General features: G+C 33.1%; 2 protein-coding genes across 2 annotated transcripts; one reads left to right on the top strand and one right to left on the bottom strand.

Annotated features, from left to right (window-relative positions):
- The first annotated feature begins 2407 nt into the window (after positions 1–2407).
- On the top strand, positions 2408–6020 carry LOC120079450. Its single transcript, XM_039033636.1, has 5 exons — positions 2408–3241; positions 3332–3376; positions 3495–3782; positions 3872–4059; positions 5527–6020. Exons 1-5 carry the CDS (start codon positions 3025–3027, stop codon positions 5701–5703), a joined length of 915 nt encoding a protein of 304 aa, XP_038889564.1. The 5' UTR covers positions 2408–3024; the 3' UTR covers positions 5704–6020.
- A 2683-nt stretch (positions 6021–8703) lies between these two features.
- LOC120080072 (thylakoid membrane protein slr0575-like) lies at positions 8704–14483 on the bottom strand. The gene is made up of 9 exons (XM_039034626.1): positions 14062–14483; positions 13135–13181; positions 12958–13060; positions 12499–12585; positions 11234–11317; positions 9503–9556; positions 9256–9336; positions 8976–9022; positions 8704–8872 (listed from the first exon to the last, which is right to left on the bottom strand). Exons 1-9 carry the CDS (start codon positions 14374–14376, stop codon positions 8797–8799), a joined length of 894 nt encoding a protein of 297 aa, XP_038890554.1. The 5' UTR covers positions 14377–14483; the 3' UTR covers positions 8704–8796.
- Positions 14484–16986: the final 2503 nt, after the last annotated feature.

Genomic DNA, 16986 nt, shown 5'->3' with positions numbered 1-16986 from the left:
TGCCAGTTAGCTAGACGAGCCTACGGTTGTCGGTATGTTATTTAATTCAATTTAATATTTATATGACTGATCTAGTTAATTCAGAATCTAAATTATCAATTTAAAAATTTAGGTGGAGAGACAAATTTTGTGTGACTAGGACAGCTACACATGTAGTCAACCAGTATAGATACGTGTTTGAACTGCTTCAACCTAATCAAGTACATTAATACTGAACCAAATTGATTATTTTATACAAATTTTTATTGTATTTGTCTTTAATGTTTTTCAATATAATATTTTGTGTTTCAGATTATTTGAGAGCCTTACAAACTTGTTATGCACATTTGCCCAATTTCTATACAAACGGTCAAAACATATGGGGACGATAAATCCTCTCATATGATTTTACATTAGTGAGTGGCATCTTCCTAACAGGTTGATGAGACAATTCGGTTTTTCAACAGGATGTCCTATCGCTTTATAATACTGAACCCCTACAACATGATATTGACTTAAGAACTGGAGCTTAGTCCGAAAAAGTTGCACATTTGATAATGCGATGGCATTATTGTGCAAGGTTTCTTGCAATGAAGTTTCTATTGAACAGTTTGATAGGGATGCTACTCAAAACTACATCAACTGGTATAATAATATCAACATTTTTGTTCAAATGAGATATCGATATTTTGAACTTTAATGAGAGCATATGAAAAATTTCAAAATTAATTTTTAAAAGGAGAGAGAAAACGAAACTCACATTTTGTTTTTCATGAATCCAACGTTACATGCATAAGAAACAAAAATGGAGGAAGTTAATAATGAGATAAACATCAGATGGGGACCTCTCTACCCCTACCTATCACTACTACTCCATCTGCTCTAAATTCCCACGTGTCAACACTAACCCTTTCTTCATTTTTATTAAATAAATTCTAGGATCGTTATTAAATAAATTCTAGGATCATTTTATATATATATAAAAAACTATTTTATTAAAAAATATAACAAAATAAATACTAATAAACAATAATAATATGATAAATAGTGACATTTTACTATATTTAAATATATTTTTAATAATTTTACCATTTAAACTAGTTACTCTAGGTTAAATATATCAACCGAAATTTTAAGTTAATAATTATATAAATTTGAAGACCACTTACGATAATGCAAAAATTAACCGTTATATGATTTTCCCAAAATGAATAAACTTTACAAAAGCTTAGTTTTAATGCCAATCTTCTTTAAAATTTTATCAATTTTGTAACATGCACATGTTTTATAATGCATTGGAAGCATATGCTAGCAGCCTAGCACTTTTTTTTTTTTTAAATGAATTTTCTCCTATGATAAAATTTGCAATTTTTTTCTATTGTTACAATTGGAGTGTTACCACGTGTCAAACCCCTGTGCCTTAGAGTTAGAAACCTAAATTGTAAAGATGGCTTGATGTGATGGTATGGTATTAAAATCAACCTTTTTTTTTTTTTTAAAAAAAAAAAATACTACTAGTATATATATATATATATATAACTTTTTTTTTTTTTTCTGAGATGGAAGATGTTATATTAAAAACTAAAGGCGACAGGACCAAGAGATAACGGACATCTCTTTTACAACTAGAAAATCTCTTTGTAACAATCAATCAAAAAAAATTATGAAGGCCACAAAAAGGAAATACCCAACCCACCCCTATGAGTAAGCACATGGACAGTACAATTCCAATTGCGACGAACATAACATCAAAAGACGAGCACATCCTCCAATTCCATATACCGTCAAGAAAATTATGGACCTCCAAAGCCGATTCAACCTCACGATTAAACATATTGATAAATAACTAAGAACACGTGGCTGTGTTTGTTTTATATATCTTGGATAAATATTTTTCTTTCTAAACTTATCTTCATCAACAAAGTTTAAATTAATTTTCTTTTTCAAAAATTTTAAGTCTAACATGGCAAACGGTTTACTTAAGAAAAATGAAAGGAGAGAATGAGCCGATGACTTCAATTTTGAGAGTGGCCAATTAACATTTTATCATCAATCCAATCACACTGTGTACCGTTCCAAATATTTTATCATCGATTTAGAAAAGTTTCGAGTCCTAAGATTCTATTTTATCATCAATTCAATCATCCTTCACTTTTTTTTTTTTTTTTTTTTTTAATTGAAGCTAAAAGGTCCATTTTTGCAATATATAATGTAACCTTTTGAGGGAAAAAATGATGGGAAAAAAAAGTTGACAATCATGATAAGAATTAATGCAATCCCCTCAAATACATACATAATTAATGGAAAATGAATGTAATAACTTTTAAAATAGGGATAAAGAATGTAATGGTGTAAATTGAATAACACAATATCTTAATGAAATTATCAAAAGCATGCAATTAAAGTCAGATAAATAATTTTTTCTAAGACATTCTCTCACACCACCTCGCCTTGTCGACATTTATACACTAAACTAGGAAATGGAACATTTAAAAAAATCAACAACCGTAATCATATGAACAATAAAATTGGGACAAGCTTTGATCATGACATGACATCAACATCCAAAGTTTTTAAACTAAGGAAGTTGAAATTGCAAAGGAGGAATGCACCATAAACAAAGTGACATTGCATGGGGAAACATTTTGAGCTATACAACAACTTAATGTGAGACCCATTGTTTGAAACAGAATCCTAACAATATAGGCCAATAATTGAGACTGAAAAATTGTTGAAATGGACTTGTTTTGTCTTGAAAAGAGAACTTAACAATTTCAGCTATGACAGAGATGATTGTTTTATTTGGGAAAAAGGAATTCAGCCTTTTTTTTTAGATATGGAATAACAATTAGAATGTTGATAGACCAAATTAGATAAAACAAATATGCAATATATAAAAAGACAATTGTTCACAGTATAAAATCTTAAAATATTTATCCTTATAAACTACAGAGAAGAGTGTGATATGTTAGTAAAAGCTTGAAGAAAGGAGTTTAAAAGGCTTGAATTCAACTAGTGGCTCATTTTTTTTTCCAAAGCCTCAGAATGGAGCAATTTCATTATGGTTCTCAAAGAAGAGAAGAACCAGATGAGTTCAATTTGAGAGAATGGCCAGTTAGGGCAAGGATCAAGTGTGAAAACACAAGTTCTAGAAGGTTTTCAGGGTCTTATATAAGAAGCTTTAGAGAAGATGGAAGATCCTTTAGATCAAACATAACCATCTCAAGCACTGCTTCTTCCCCAGGCTGCTACTCCATGAGAGGTACTTAAAAAAATTCTCTTTATTTCCTGCTTCAACTCCATGGATGGATTTTCTCTCATCTAATCTTTTATTTCTTAATTTCTTTTGTAGATGAAATTGACCCATCAACTTATTCTTTCACTACTGCTCTCAAAGGTAAGATTTTATTTTGCAAAACCACTCATTTTTTAACCTTGGTTTCACCTGAGAAAATCAGGTAAAAAGAAATGGAGTTGGCTTTCAATAGTAAAGTGGGTGGTGGGTTTTTGTGCAGCATTGCAAGCTAGGACAAGTTATAATAGCTGGGAAAGCTTGTCACCAGAGGGATTTGCTTTGAACTCAAAGTGGTATGAAGCAGAGAAATATATTTGCAATCCTCTTTCAGGGGAGGTTCCAATGGAGTGTTTATCTGCTAAAACACTAAGTGCAAGATCATTCAGAAATTTCAGAACCAGAATTACTATGTCTGCTCCTTTAGTTTATTCCACAAATTCCAGACAAATCCAAGAAAGACCAATTAATTTTCCACCAGAGGAAGCAGTTCATCAGTATCCAATTCCAGGTATTCACTTCATTTTTGTTCCCTTTTTCTTATAAAGGTTTGTTTGAGGTTGGATCCAATATCAAACAAGTTCATTATTTGAATTATAGAAAAGAAAGTGGAAGGGATGACTACCAAGGATGTGGGAACTCAAAGCACACCACCTGATAGAAGTTCAACAAGTCCTAGCCCTGCTTCGACGTCTCCCATTAACGAGAGATCGTTAAAGGAATGTGGGAAAGAACAAACTGGTTCAACAAATTCTTATTCCATTCCTAAAAAGAAACCAGAGAAAGCGGTAAGTACATTCTATAATCTTTCAAATGATAGTAATGATTTAGTAGAAGCATGATTCAAAGGGGTTTGAAATGGCAAGCTTAATACAAACCTAACTAATTAAGAAACCTAGGAAGAAATGTTAGGCTGATTAACCCATTCCCCAAAACATAAGACTGCAAACTGTAATAATTTGGATGTTTCAGTCTCTTCCTCGTTGATTGTGCATTTCTACATATGGGGCCGTCAAGATTAGGCTTGACTGATTCAGATCAGTGATCTAATAAAATGGAGAAGTGTAAGAGTAAAAATAGGACCACACTCTTCACATATTCCTATAGGCTCTAGCTTACAGACCTATGATTTTTCTTCCCATGGTCGTCTGCTTCCCAACAACTCATACAGTTGTGGTTGTCTCTGTTTGTGGGAAGCATTTTCCGGACAGAAAAAAAGAATCAATCAGAAGGGAAAATGAAAAAAGAGGAGGAAAATAAATAACTTGGAGGACTCTAACCAAGAATATATCAGTATCAGGAGCAAGGGCAGTTTCACAAAACATATTTCCAAATTCTCAACTACCATAAACTCTGTACTACCAAACATTTAACAATACCACTTCCCCAACCATCCCCACCTCCTTGCTTTATTGTGGAGCCCATAGAGATTCTTTCCTGCAAAATACAAAATGGGTTCTCACAGTTTCTCCTGCTTTTATACTGAAATTTCTACTTTATTTCTCTCTTTCTGGAAAAAATGGTTATGCATTTGAGGGATATGGTCAAATGGCTAAAATAATGTAAAAAAGAAAAAAAGAGTTTGAATCATTGCATCTGTCATTCATTAGACATCCACATGCTTGTACCTCAATATCAGTAAGCATAATTTCAAAATCAGTCCACAGGTGAAAAGGCCGGGATTCAAGGGAAACACTAAAAGTGAAAAGAAACAAAAAAGTAAAACGAAAAAACAGTTCTCAAAGGTTATTGTAGAGCAGAAGAAGTGACTCTTAGTGGATTTTGTGTTACTGGTATGATTGAACTGTGATACATCTTTTCACCGGTGGCTTTAAACATTGTTTGGTAAGAATCAATATGGGGTCATAATTTGTAACTTTGTTTGTCTTTTTTTTCTTTTCCTCCCCAATAACAACAGAGTAAACCTTTCAGTTGAGGAGGAAAAGGTAAGAGCTCTAAATTAATCAAAACTTCACTTTCAGAATGAAATGTATGAGGCTCAAAAGATCATTTTAGTTGTACAGTCCTTCACGTGGCTAATCTTCTCATTTTGGGCATAAAATTTGATTCCAACACAGAGATATTGTCATTTCTCTCTTTCTTAAACCCCGGGTGTTTAGTAAAGTTTGAGCATTTTCTACAAATTTTCACGAGGGTCATGTTCACAGATGACAATGCCTAAACTAGCAAATATAAGAGATATCCCATTCTCCTCAGACCCATACACAACAGTGATGAGTCTAATTTGAGTGCAGGTGACAATTAAAGCAAGAAAAGAAAAGGAGATGACAAAACGAGAAAAGGGAGATAGAAACAGTACAAACGAGCAAACGTGGAGGCAAAGTGGGTGCCTGTCATGGATGAGAACAAGACAGAGAGATAAACACAAAACAAGAAAGAAGAACTTTTTACCTCATTTGAAAGGGTGCTGAAAAGTTACTGAGAAAAATGGCAAAAGGAGATTCGCTTTGTATTTCAGGCATATTTTTGCAGGTGTTAGTGGGGTTTGTGTTTGCGTTAAGAAATTAAGAGCAATCATGAAGAGGGACCTCAGGCCTGCTGAGAAAAGGTTACGGCTTTTAGTTTTGTGGTTCTCTGCTTTAGTGTTGGTGCTGAGTGATATTATTTTTCGTTTATTGGGATGGGGTGAAAGTTGGGAGCAGCTTTACCTTCTCACTTCACGTGCCTGCCTTTGTCTTTACCTTTAAACAAACAAAGCTTTTAATAAGTAGGATTATTTATTTCATTATCTTTCACTAGTTACTAAGAAATGAAGCTTCTGTCAATTCAAAATCCAACTCTAATACTATATAAATCATAAAGTGGATCTCTAAGAAGTGCAAGGGAATAAAGAAGATCGATCAAGTTGCACGACACAAGTGCTTCGTGAGCCAATAAAACAGCCCAATCGAGGACCCACTAAGATCACAGCAGAAAGAAATTCAAAACGTACTTATAATATTAGTTAGAAACTTAGAATGTTCAAACATTAACAATATGATGGCTAAAATATGGTATTTTTAATTAAGAACCTTAAATAGTTTCTATGTCGAGATTTTCAAAATAAAAGTAAATTTTGAGTTTTTAAAAGTTCAAACACCAAAAACAAATATTTTTCTTTTTAATAAAAAAAGACTAAACAATTTTACCAGGTGTAAAAAATATGGACAAAATAGAAAATAAGAGAAAATCAAAGGACCAAAATATACTAGAACAACAAACTAATCGCATGTGAAACAACATTTTCAACTATGCATATATATATATATATATATTTGAAATTAAAAAAATATATGCAAAACCTTTTTATGTAAGGCAGGATCAAAAGAATCTTCTCAATGCCTCAATGGCAGATATCTTAGTTCAAGGAAGAAGGAACCACCCCATCTTCGAATTTGTATGTTTTCACACTTTAGTTTACCCGATCTCCAATTCCTCGCCCTGGTTAACATTCAGAAATGGCCCCCTTCTAAAGCAACAATTTGAAAGAACTTTCCTATACATGTATTTTTCTGGCCCATCAAATTTAACTGCACCATAGACTTTAATCGACTCGATTCTCACCCATAGAGGTGATTTGAAAAAGAAGCCAACTCTTCGATTAGGAAAATTTGGCCATCCCCTCTAGGTGATTCTCCTCGATGAGATAGTCAAAATCCCATTTTCACAGCGATGAAAATCGGAAAGCGGGGAGGTAGAAGAGAAGAGACAATAGGATATCTCTGTAATGGAAGTTTCACGTGGACTTGACCCTTGAGAGAATTATACAGACGGCAAAATAGCATAAAAACACGTTTCTCATTTTCCCCCCCTTTTGGTGCCAGGTAAATTTTAATGGCTGCTGAAAGGAAATAATAATTCCAGAAAACAACTTGAAGAGAACTTTCGGAGAAGTGAGGAGAGGAGTCACCAGCTTTATATCTCAAAAACCTAAGTATTCAACTGAAATTCAGTACGTTAGATCTTATAAACGCTCTTTGTTTTACTATCTACTTCATTGAGGTGTTTTAAAAAATCAAGCCCATTTTTTTAAAAAAAATAATTGTTCTTCTAGAAATTTGACTAAAAGTTAAAACGCCTAATTTAAAAAAATGGAAATTATGATTAAAAAAATTATAAAAAAACAAGAGTAATACTTAAAAGTAAAAATAAAAAAAAAGTTATCAAACGTCAGTGAGTCACTTTATCCAACTTCAAAAATAGACATAACATTTAATACTAAGCCCACGTGAGAAGCTGTAAGAAACACTTGTAAGACTTTATTTGAGACTAATTACTTATGAATAACTGATTGGCAAAAATCTTCACTGAGATGTTATGAATGAGACCTCAAAGTACCCTATGCGGCAACGGCAACCGTTTAGTGGCAATAAATGCTATTGTTCCAAAACAAGAAAGTTATGTATCAATGTACAAGTATAAGGCTCTACTGCTTCTAGTAAATTGTGACAAAAGCTATAATCAACATTGGCATTTACAAGCTAAAAATGCACCATGTTTATGGGACTGTTCCGCATTGGGTTCTTTTTAGGCTATAGTTTCCAGTTCGCAAAGGTACATTTCATAGTTCTGTGACTATTGACTATTCTTGAGGGAAAGTTCGCTAATCAAATAACCATGTATGCGTCATATGAAGAAGTTCCAGAATAGGTACAGATACAGATGTCCACGGAATGGGACGGGGTCGGGGATGCCATTCCCCATCTCCGTCCCCGTAAAATTCCCCACGGGGATCGGGGTGGAGATTCCAAAAACTCGTGGGGAATTTTTCCCTACTTAAAAGCCAATTAATTTAAATCACTAATGTGAGCAAATTTTAATTAAATAATTAACTTTATCATTAAATTGTTTATTATGGTTAGTTTTATATGACAATTTGAATTTAAAGATAAATTACTCAAATTTTGGCCTAAAAAATCTAATTAATTTTTTTAGTAAGAAAGATAATATAAAAAATTATTCACATATATATAAATTTAAACATATTTATTATCTTTCCCAAAAAATAAACTTAAAATTTAAATGTTATATTATATATAATAAATAATAACATAACATTAGATAACTATACTAAATAAATATAATAAGCTAATCGGAGCGGGGTGAGGCCGGGGAGGGGGAATGCATTCCCCATCCCCGTCCCGTTTAGCTCACGGGGAATTTTTTCCCCCCACTTCCTCCCTAATCGGGGAATCTCTGCTCCATTCAGGGCGGGGCCCACGGAGAGGCCCCATGGGGAAATTGTGCATCTCTAGGTACAAGTAAGGTAGAATGTCCTGTTTTTATTTTAAGAATAAAGTGATTCTGCAATTCTCAAATTAGGAAGGAAACGGTTTGGATGTCATTTTTTTCCTCTTTTTCTAAATCTTTACTCTATATTTTTTTCACTTGTTTTAAACATTAGAGACCCAATTTATATTTGATTGCAGGGATTTTCAAAGAAATTATACTTACCAGACCTTCACAAGTGGACAGCAGTTTGTATACTAAATGAAACCATTATATGTAGCAGAATTTGATTACACCTATACTTTATCACGGTGAAGCACCGGGAATAGTGTTAGAAATAAGCCGGTTTCATACAGATCAGTCTCTCCCTTCCTGCAATAGTTTCCAGAAATTTTCAGTAAACAATGGTATAATTACAAAAAAAAAAAAAAAAAAAAAAAAAAAAAAGGATAAATTGTGCAACGCATGAAGCTCACCAACTTCTGCAGTGATCCCTGGTCCAAAAAAAGAAGCAAATTTTGCCTGCAAATTCATCATAGGTTCATCTTTTAATATAATATCTTCACACACTTTCAAGTCTTCTGAAAACTATTATTCCTTTAGAATGACGAAAACATTTATCATCACGACTACACCAGCACTAGCAAAATTTGGGTTTTGAGCAATTAAATTGATCTTCTGGAGAATTAAGAAGGTAAAAAAATCTGACAGCACTCCTTCTTCGACCATATTAAAAAGAAGCATATGGCAATTACCTGTCTTTGCTCAAAATCTGACAATGTCAAGGCTTTGGCTTCGAACACCAAGACCAGACAATACTTTCCATCTTCTATGACCTAGAATCATACCCCATGGCATAATATTAGAATCATAAGTGTTGTTATCATGCTATTGTATTTAGTAGTACTTCCAGTTGGTATAATCAGAAGCGTCAAAAGTACTGCAGTGACCAATATTTTAACCGATGATATCTGAAACAGAAACAAAGTCATGTAAACATACTTCTTCACGTATACTTTGCAAAATCGGTGCACTCCTTCGAGGAATTCCCCCAGCCTGCGCATACAAAAGTAGAATGCAGTATTTATCAATTTACAAAAATTGATGTCATGCATGAAAATGAGGATTCAAATACACAATTTATAAGAAACTTCTATCTGTATTTATGTATCCGTCTGACCTTCTTCAAGTTATCTAATGCAGGATGACCAAGTTAAGAACGAGGCAGAGAGAAATGAGGGGAATAAATGATGGAAAGAAGATAATATATAAGCAGAGAAGCCTTAGCCATACAAGACATTGCAGTGCAATGTACATTGAAAAATCTAAAATACAACCTAAAAACAATATTAACTTGTGAATAAGCGTTGCAGAAATTGATCCATCCAAAGTACCAAAAGAACAATTTCATTAAATGTTCATATCTTACAGTATTATGATATATAAATTTATTATACATCGAACTGCTAATTGGCTAGAAAGTAGGGTACAAGCAGAGGAGATGGACATGACAACACGTAATCTTCAAAAAGTTGGGAGTTAGACCAAAATCTATTTGTATACTTTGATGAAGTTCAATAATTCCGATGATGAACAGCTTACATAAGTTTATATTTGAATTAGATGTTAACATTTGAAATACAATATGAAGCACAAGAGTACCAAGAGAAGTTTAAGAAATCAAATGCATAATAATAATGGAACATCTTATGCTAAGGCTCATTAAGAAAATTTAAAATCAGTGACACAGTTCTAAATGGCTCAATGTCTTGTAAGTACAGAACACCCATGAGCAAATATATCCCAGAAGTTATATTTTCAAAACAAGAAATATAATATTTTGTTCAACATCATAAGTTTTATTTAATATTTTCATTTGTGTCAAGGGTCAAAAGAATAACTATTAGCCCTCTAACAGTCTATTTAACCGTCCCACAAATGTTAGGAGTCCTGCGTGTCTGCTATATGACAGACATCTAAAACTAGAATACAGGCAATACATAATGCAAGGCTGGAAGTTAGCTTCAAATAGTACTTTATCTTTTTCTGTTCGTCACATTTACCAATTGGTCAGTCTTCTTAGTTGATCAATTTGCTGACTAGTTAACTTACTATTTTGTTCAATTAGTTCATTACTACTACAATATTATGGCGTTATCAATTGAGTCAAATAGCAGAGCCTATATAATGGTGACAACTTCGAAACCTCCTTAAATACCATTTCTTTCATATTCAGTAAAGATTGTAAGAATTCTTTTGAACGTTGGATGCCACACTTCATCCTTCAAGAAGAGGGCAAATAGATGATATGAGGCTATCTCAACATTTATCTAATATCAGTTTCAAAATTACATCAAAATGTGCACTCCTAGACCTATGTATTGGAATATTTGCCGGATCCAAAATTGAAAATTATGATGAGACACGCGCGAACTGGAGTTCGAACAGCTTGGATCCAAATACTAGTCCACATCCAGTGATGTATTGAAATTCTAGTTTCAGAACAATGCAACTGCTAAGTAAAAGTGAAGCCAACTTTCAGTTTCTACACTGATAAAGCAGAAGTCGAATTGATATAATGCTAATAAGGTAATAAGAATCTACAAGAAAACAAAAAACAAAAGGAAAAAAAACAAAAGAAAAGAAAAAAAAACAGAGTATGAAGTTACTGGAAAGTAAAACTGCAAACAAAGATCACAAAGAAAGATGATTCAAGTAAACCCAATTACTTACCATACCATACTGGAAAATCCGTTTCAATGCCTCATCCAAGTGTTGTTCATCCCCATAACGGAACCTAATAACATCGTCTCTTACCTAGTGAAAAACGTTATGAAGTGATTAGAAATATGAAACAATTTATACAATGAAACTTGTGTATGTACAAAATGAGAATGTATTTGAAACAATTTAAGTTAAACTCGCAAGTGGCATATTATTTGAAGCAAAGTCGAAGTGAAATAAAAGGCAAGCTTTTTGTTCTTTTTGAATTAATTGATAACTTTTTGTTGGGAATAACTTTGGGCTTTTGGCCCATAACAAAAGAAAAAAAAAAAGTTTTTAACAGTTTTGTAACCGTTTATTTAAATTAATTTCACTTAATTCTTCAATTAATTGTAAAATGGTTTTTATTCTTCAATTATTTTTCCTTTAAAAAGGGTTCTTAGTTTATGAAAAAAGAGACGGAGATGATTTCATCTTTTCTTCTTCCTCATGTTTTCCTCTCTAGATCTACTATTTTTTGAACAATTTTTCATCAATTCTAACTCGGTCTTCGACGAGTGTACGTCAAAAGATCAAAAGTTGTGTTAACCTTGGAGAGCAACAGGCTTTGACGACTTAGCACCGAGGTCGCACGATCTTGCTTTCAAGGCAGTGGGTTTATCCACAGACCACAGCACAACAATCGACATTCGGTTCCAACACTTTTCATTTATAATTTGAAAAAGATAATATTCACACAAAACAACAGATTCATGCTTTCCCAAGCTGTAATACGGTATCACCAACATGAAAGTTCATGTTTAAAAACTGAATTGGCTAGTTGAAGAAACCTAAATAAACAAAATATCGTAGAACAGTAAATAGAAAAACGAGTCTCAACTGGAAATTGTAAATGACAGGCAAAAATAAATAGAAAAAAGAAGAATTTTGATAGGCCTCAAAGTCTCCAGAAGCAGCTAAAAATCAGACTGCTCTTTCCCATTCTTTCCATACCTTTAACTCCTCTTCATTTCTCTCTTCCACCCCTCCTACCCAAGTATAATTGCTTCCCGCACTTCTGGGCCCAAATTTTTTTCTCCTAAACATTCTAGTTACAAATATGTCCTTCCACTCCCTCTATAAGATAAATGTACAAGATTCTTCTCAAAAAAAGAAGAAAATAATAAATGTACAAGAATGGCCGGTCTATCAACACAAGCAATCACAAGAGAGTATGTTTACGACATATTTTACAAGCACGGCCATTAGAAGGAATCAAGTTCCATAAAAAAAACCTGTTTGAGAATTGGGGTGGCGCATGTTTCCCTCAGTTTTTGAGCATCTGAGTATGTCAAGCATGGCACTGGTTTGAGTTCAGCATACTGCAAAACACTCAAAGGCTAGAGAGTTACCCAATTTTCTTTATCAATTCTTTTCCTTTTCAGCTCAAGTTCATGAAGTTAAGGAATAAGGCAAAAAGAAGCAACACTACAAGGCCATTTCAGAAAGGAAATAACCAATGAAACATATAATGTCGTTGAACACTAAAATGACACTACCTATCTTTAAAATACCAGATAGAAACTTTTCGGTATTTTTGTATTTGGATAAGCTACTAAGTTATAACTTTTAATATATAGGGTATAGAAAAGCTGAAATGACCATAAGACGGATGTGGCTACTGAAGCAAGGCATATATGTATCATGTTAATCCTTTTTTACTCTGAAAAAGGTGAATAAATAGAAAGTTATACCTTTAGAGCCATGCCAATAATTGCAAGAGGGAAACCATATGTTAGCATAATGGCAGACCATTCAGATCCCGGAAGGATATTAAAGTATGCACCGAATCCATACCTATAGAACAAAAACAGATCAAATGTACAAATTATAAATTAAGGAACTTTGAACCTGAGGAGGAAACAACTTACGACAACAAAGAAATCCCAACACCTAAGCCAATTACACCAAATGAAACCTGTAAAAAATCAGAACGGTAAAACCTCACAACAACAGAAGAAATGACTAAAAGAAATTACATCACAATTCATAAAGAAAAAAGGTGTGTACATCAATAGTGAGAAAAGAAATTGTACATTGCATTCAAAGGCAATAATCAAAATCAGTATACTGTCATGACTCTCTTATATACTACTTCACCTTTGCAATCAGGAGTACCATCCTGCCAGCTCCCATAAGTATTTTATTGCATTATATATCAAAGTATCTGGTACCTACGTAGTTTCTTTATTCCATATATTTGGGGCATATTTTATTTTTCAAACAGTAAAAGATTAATATGTCCTAGTTTAACAGCCAAGACTTTTAATTATAACAATATTGTTATGACAGAAATGAAATTGACGAGTAAAGAAAATTTGAAGGCGTAAATAGTAAAGATTGACACAGAGATTTACGTGATTCACTAATAGGATGTTAGCTACACCTACGGCCTATAGGTAGAAGGAGAGAATAGTTTTATTCTCAGCAAGACCCTGCACTTAGATTTGGAGAGCTAGACAACGGACTCAATGCATTCTAACAAAGATTTTAGTATAGTATCGAAGCATGATATCTTAAATCCAAATCTCTGCAACATATACATATATATATATTATATTTATATATAAATATTCTTCGACTAAAATTGGAGAGAAGTCTCTTTAATTTTCGCGACAACATAATTTTACCACCGCACAATTTAAACACTACTTTTATCTCAAACATCTCCTCTCGTTTCTTTACAACCACTATGAGCACATAAAACATAATCGAGAAATTCCAATCTAGTTGCTACCTAGGAGTGTCCTTTGCCAATACTCTCAAGAATTCATAAGCATAGAGAATCAGAAACGTACTTTGGCAAGCGAGAATTCGTCGTCGGAAACTACTGCTTTGTCCGGCGAGGCAGAAACGGAAGACGGCTGAGTAGAATCAGCAGCTCTAGCCGAGAATGTGAAAGCTAACCGCTGAGGCTTCTGCAGAAGCGTTCTAGGTTCAAAATGGACCAAAAAGTTGGGTCTGCCGATGAAATTGCCACCGCCGGGAGGGGAAATTGTGCGGTAGGGACGAGAGAAACGCAGAGAAAGAACGGAGAGGCGATTGCCGAGAGTGAATTGATCATGGGAGCAAGAACAGAGACCAGGAGTTGGAGATATTCCACTGATTGACATTGACTCTCTATTCTCTCTGAAGCTCTGAAGCTCTGAAGGACGCAGTGGAAAGCGAGGCTCGGTTGGTTAGAAAGAAACGAGAATGGGATCCGTTTCTCTAACCCGCCAATTTACACTACGTGTCCTCATATTATCCCCCAATTATTTATTTATATTTTCTTTTTTAGGGGTCTTTTCAAATTTAATAAAAAAGACGTAAATTATTTACAATCAATAGCAAAATTAAAAAAGAACCCAAAATGGATGGAAGAAAGCTCAGCCTAACATGTGAAATACCAAAAATATTCCAGCCCACACAAAAAAACGCGTCTCGCCCAACGATTAATCGGATTATCCAAAACCCGCCTGATACCTGCGTCTTCCACATCCTCTTCTTTCAACGGCAACTTATAACCATCTATCACCCTCTATCTTGCTGACTTCTTCCTCTTTCGTTCCTTCATTTTCTTCTCCCGCTGCTGCTTTATTTTTTGTCTCTCCTTCTTCCTTTTCCTCTGTCCTACTACTTCATCTTTTTCTTTCGTTGCTGTTTTTGACTTTTGAAGGTTACAATCTATCATCAAATCCTTCAAGGTTATAATCATTCTTTTTTCTTTTCATTTCATTGATTCTTCTATTTAATCATACTTATTAGACATTATTGAACCTAATTTTGTTTAACTATATGGTAAGCAAAAAAATAGACAAAGTTGATGGAAACAAAAGAAAATGAAAGAAAATAATGAAAGTTGAATCATCAATAACCAGAGCAAAAGCAAAAAATTCTGAAGAGAAAAAGAAGGTAAAACTAAAATAGTTGATTATTTCAAATTCTCCATGTATCAATAGAACTTTAACATCAATACATATTTGTTGTGTATTATGTCAACTATCTATCTTAGGAACTGTAGCAAAAACTTTAACATCAATCCATCTATTATTGATAAATTTGAATTAAAAGAGACAGAGATAGAATACTATCTCTGTCTATCTTAGATAGACAGTGATAGACTTCAATGGTAAACACTAATATCTGTTTCTATAGTTTCTTTATGATTTGCACTCTGTATTTGTTTAGTTGAGTGGATTTATTATTGATAACTTTGAATTGAGATAGACATAGATAGAGTACTATCTCTATCTATCTCAGATAGACAGTGACAGACTTCAATGGTAAACACTAATATATATTTCTATAGTGTCTATATCGTCTGCACTCTATATTTGTTTAGTTTGGTGGATCTATTATTGATCATTTTGAATTGAGATAAACAAAGACAGAGCACTGTCTCTGTATTTCTATCATTGTCTATCTCAGATAGAAAAAGATAAGCCTCTATCTCTGTATATCTCATATAGATAATGATAGAGTTCGATCATTATCTATCTGAGATAGATAGAGATAGAAATCTCAGATAGACAATAATAGATTTCAATTGTAAACACTAATATCTGTTTCTATAGTTTCTATATCGTTTGCACTCTATGTTTTTTTTTTTAATTGAGTGGATCCATTATAAATAACTTTAAATTGAGATAGAGCACTATCTCCGTCTATCTGAGATAGATAATGATAGAGCACTATCTCTGTCTGTCTCAGATAAACAGTGAGATAGATAGTGATAGATTTCAATGGTAAACACTAATTTCTGTTTCTATAGTTTCTATATGGTTCTGCTTTATATTTGTTTAGTTGAGTGTTATTATTGATAACTTTAAATTGTGATAGACAGTGATAGAATACTATCTCATAGATATTGTTAAATATCATTGATAGTTATCTTAATAGTTGTTAGTGTTATTCAAATTTTACTTTCTAACATATTGTTAAATATATCTTTTCAACAGGTGGAGCATGAATTGATCATGAAAAATGAGAACAAACACTTAAGAGTTACAGCTTACTTTAGTGTAAAGGTCTTAAATTTGATAAGAATAAAGTTAGATGAAACAATTTTTCCAAAAGTTTTAAATGGCCCACTTTGACACTTTCTTAATATTAAAATGACCAAAATATCTAACCAATTCCTCAACTACTTAGTAAGAAGACAATGCTATACAAAAACGCTAAATGTCCTTGCATTTAATTTTAATGGCCATATAGCCGAATTTGGGTTGAAGGAATTTTGTTTAGTAACTGGATTGAAAGGCCATAAATTCCCTCAATTAGATGTAGGACAAAGAAAAGTGTCTGAACTTAGGAATACTTATTTTGTTCGTGATGATCATATAACTATGAGAGATATAGAGAGAACTTTCAAAGCATCAATGAGGAGGAAGAGTCATTGAAAGTTAAATTAGTCAATCTCTACATCCTAGAAGCTCATTTAATCGCCAAGCAACAATATACCATGTCAATTTCAAATATCTAGATATTTTGGATGATGAACAAGTCTTCAAAGACTATCCTTGGAGAAGATTTTCTTACAACCTAACCTATTAATTTTTTGAGAGAGCATCATATACTGAGAAGGATGTTGTCTACCTTAAAAGATTCCCATTAGCATTAGTTAATTGGGCTTTTGAGACAATCCCAAAATTTTTCGATTTAGATGTTGGATTTGGAAGGAAACTTGGAATCAAAGGTCCAAGAATCATCACATGGGAGTGTTTAGAGTCAGATGAGTGGAG

Source organism: Benincasa hispida, chromosome 6, assembly GCF_009727055.1.
Source record: "Benincasa hispida cultivar B227 chromosome 6, ASM972705v1, whole genome shotgun sequence".
NCBI classification, from domain to species: Eukaryota; Viridiplantae; Streptophyta; class Magnoliopsida; order Cucurbitales; family Cucurbitaceae; genus Benincasa; species Benincasa hispida.
This window is presented reverse-complemented; position numbering and strand designations above follow the sequence as displayed.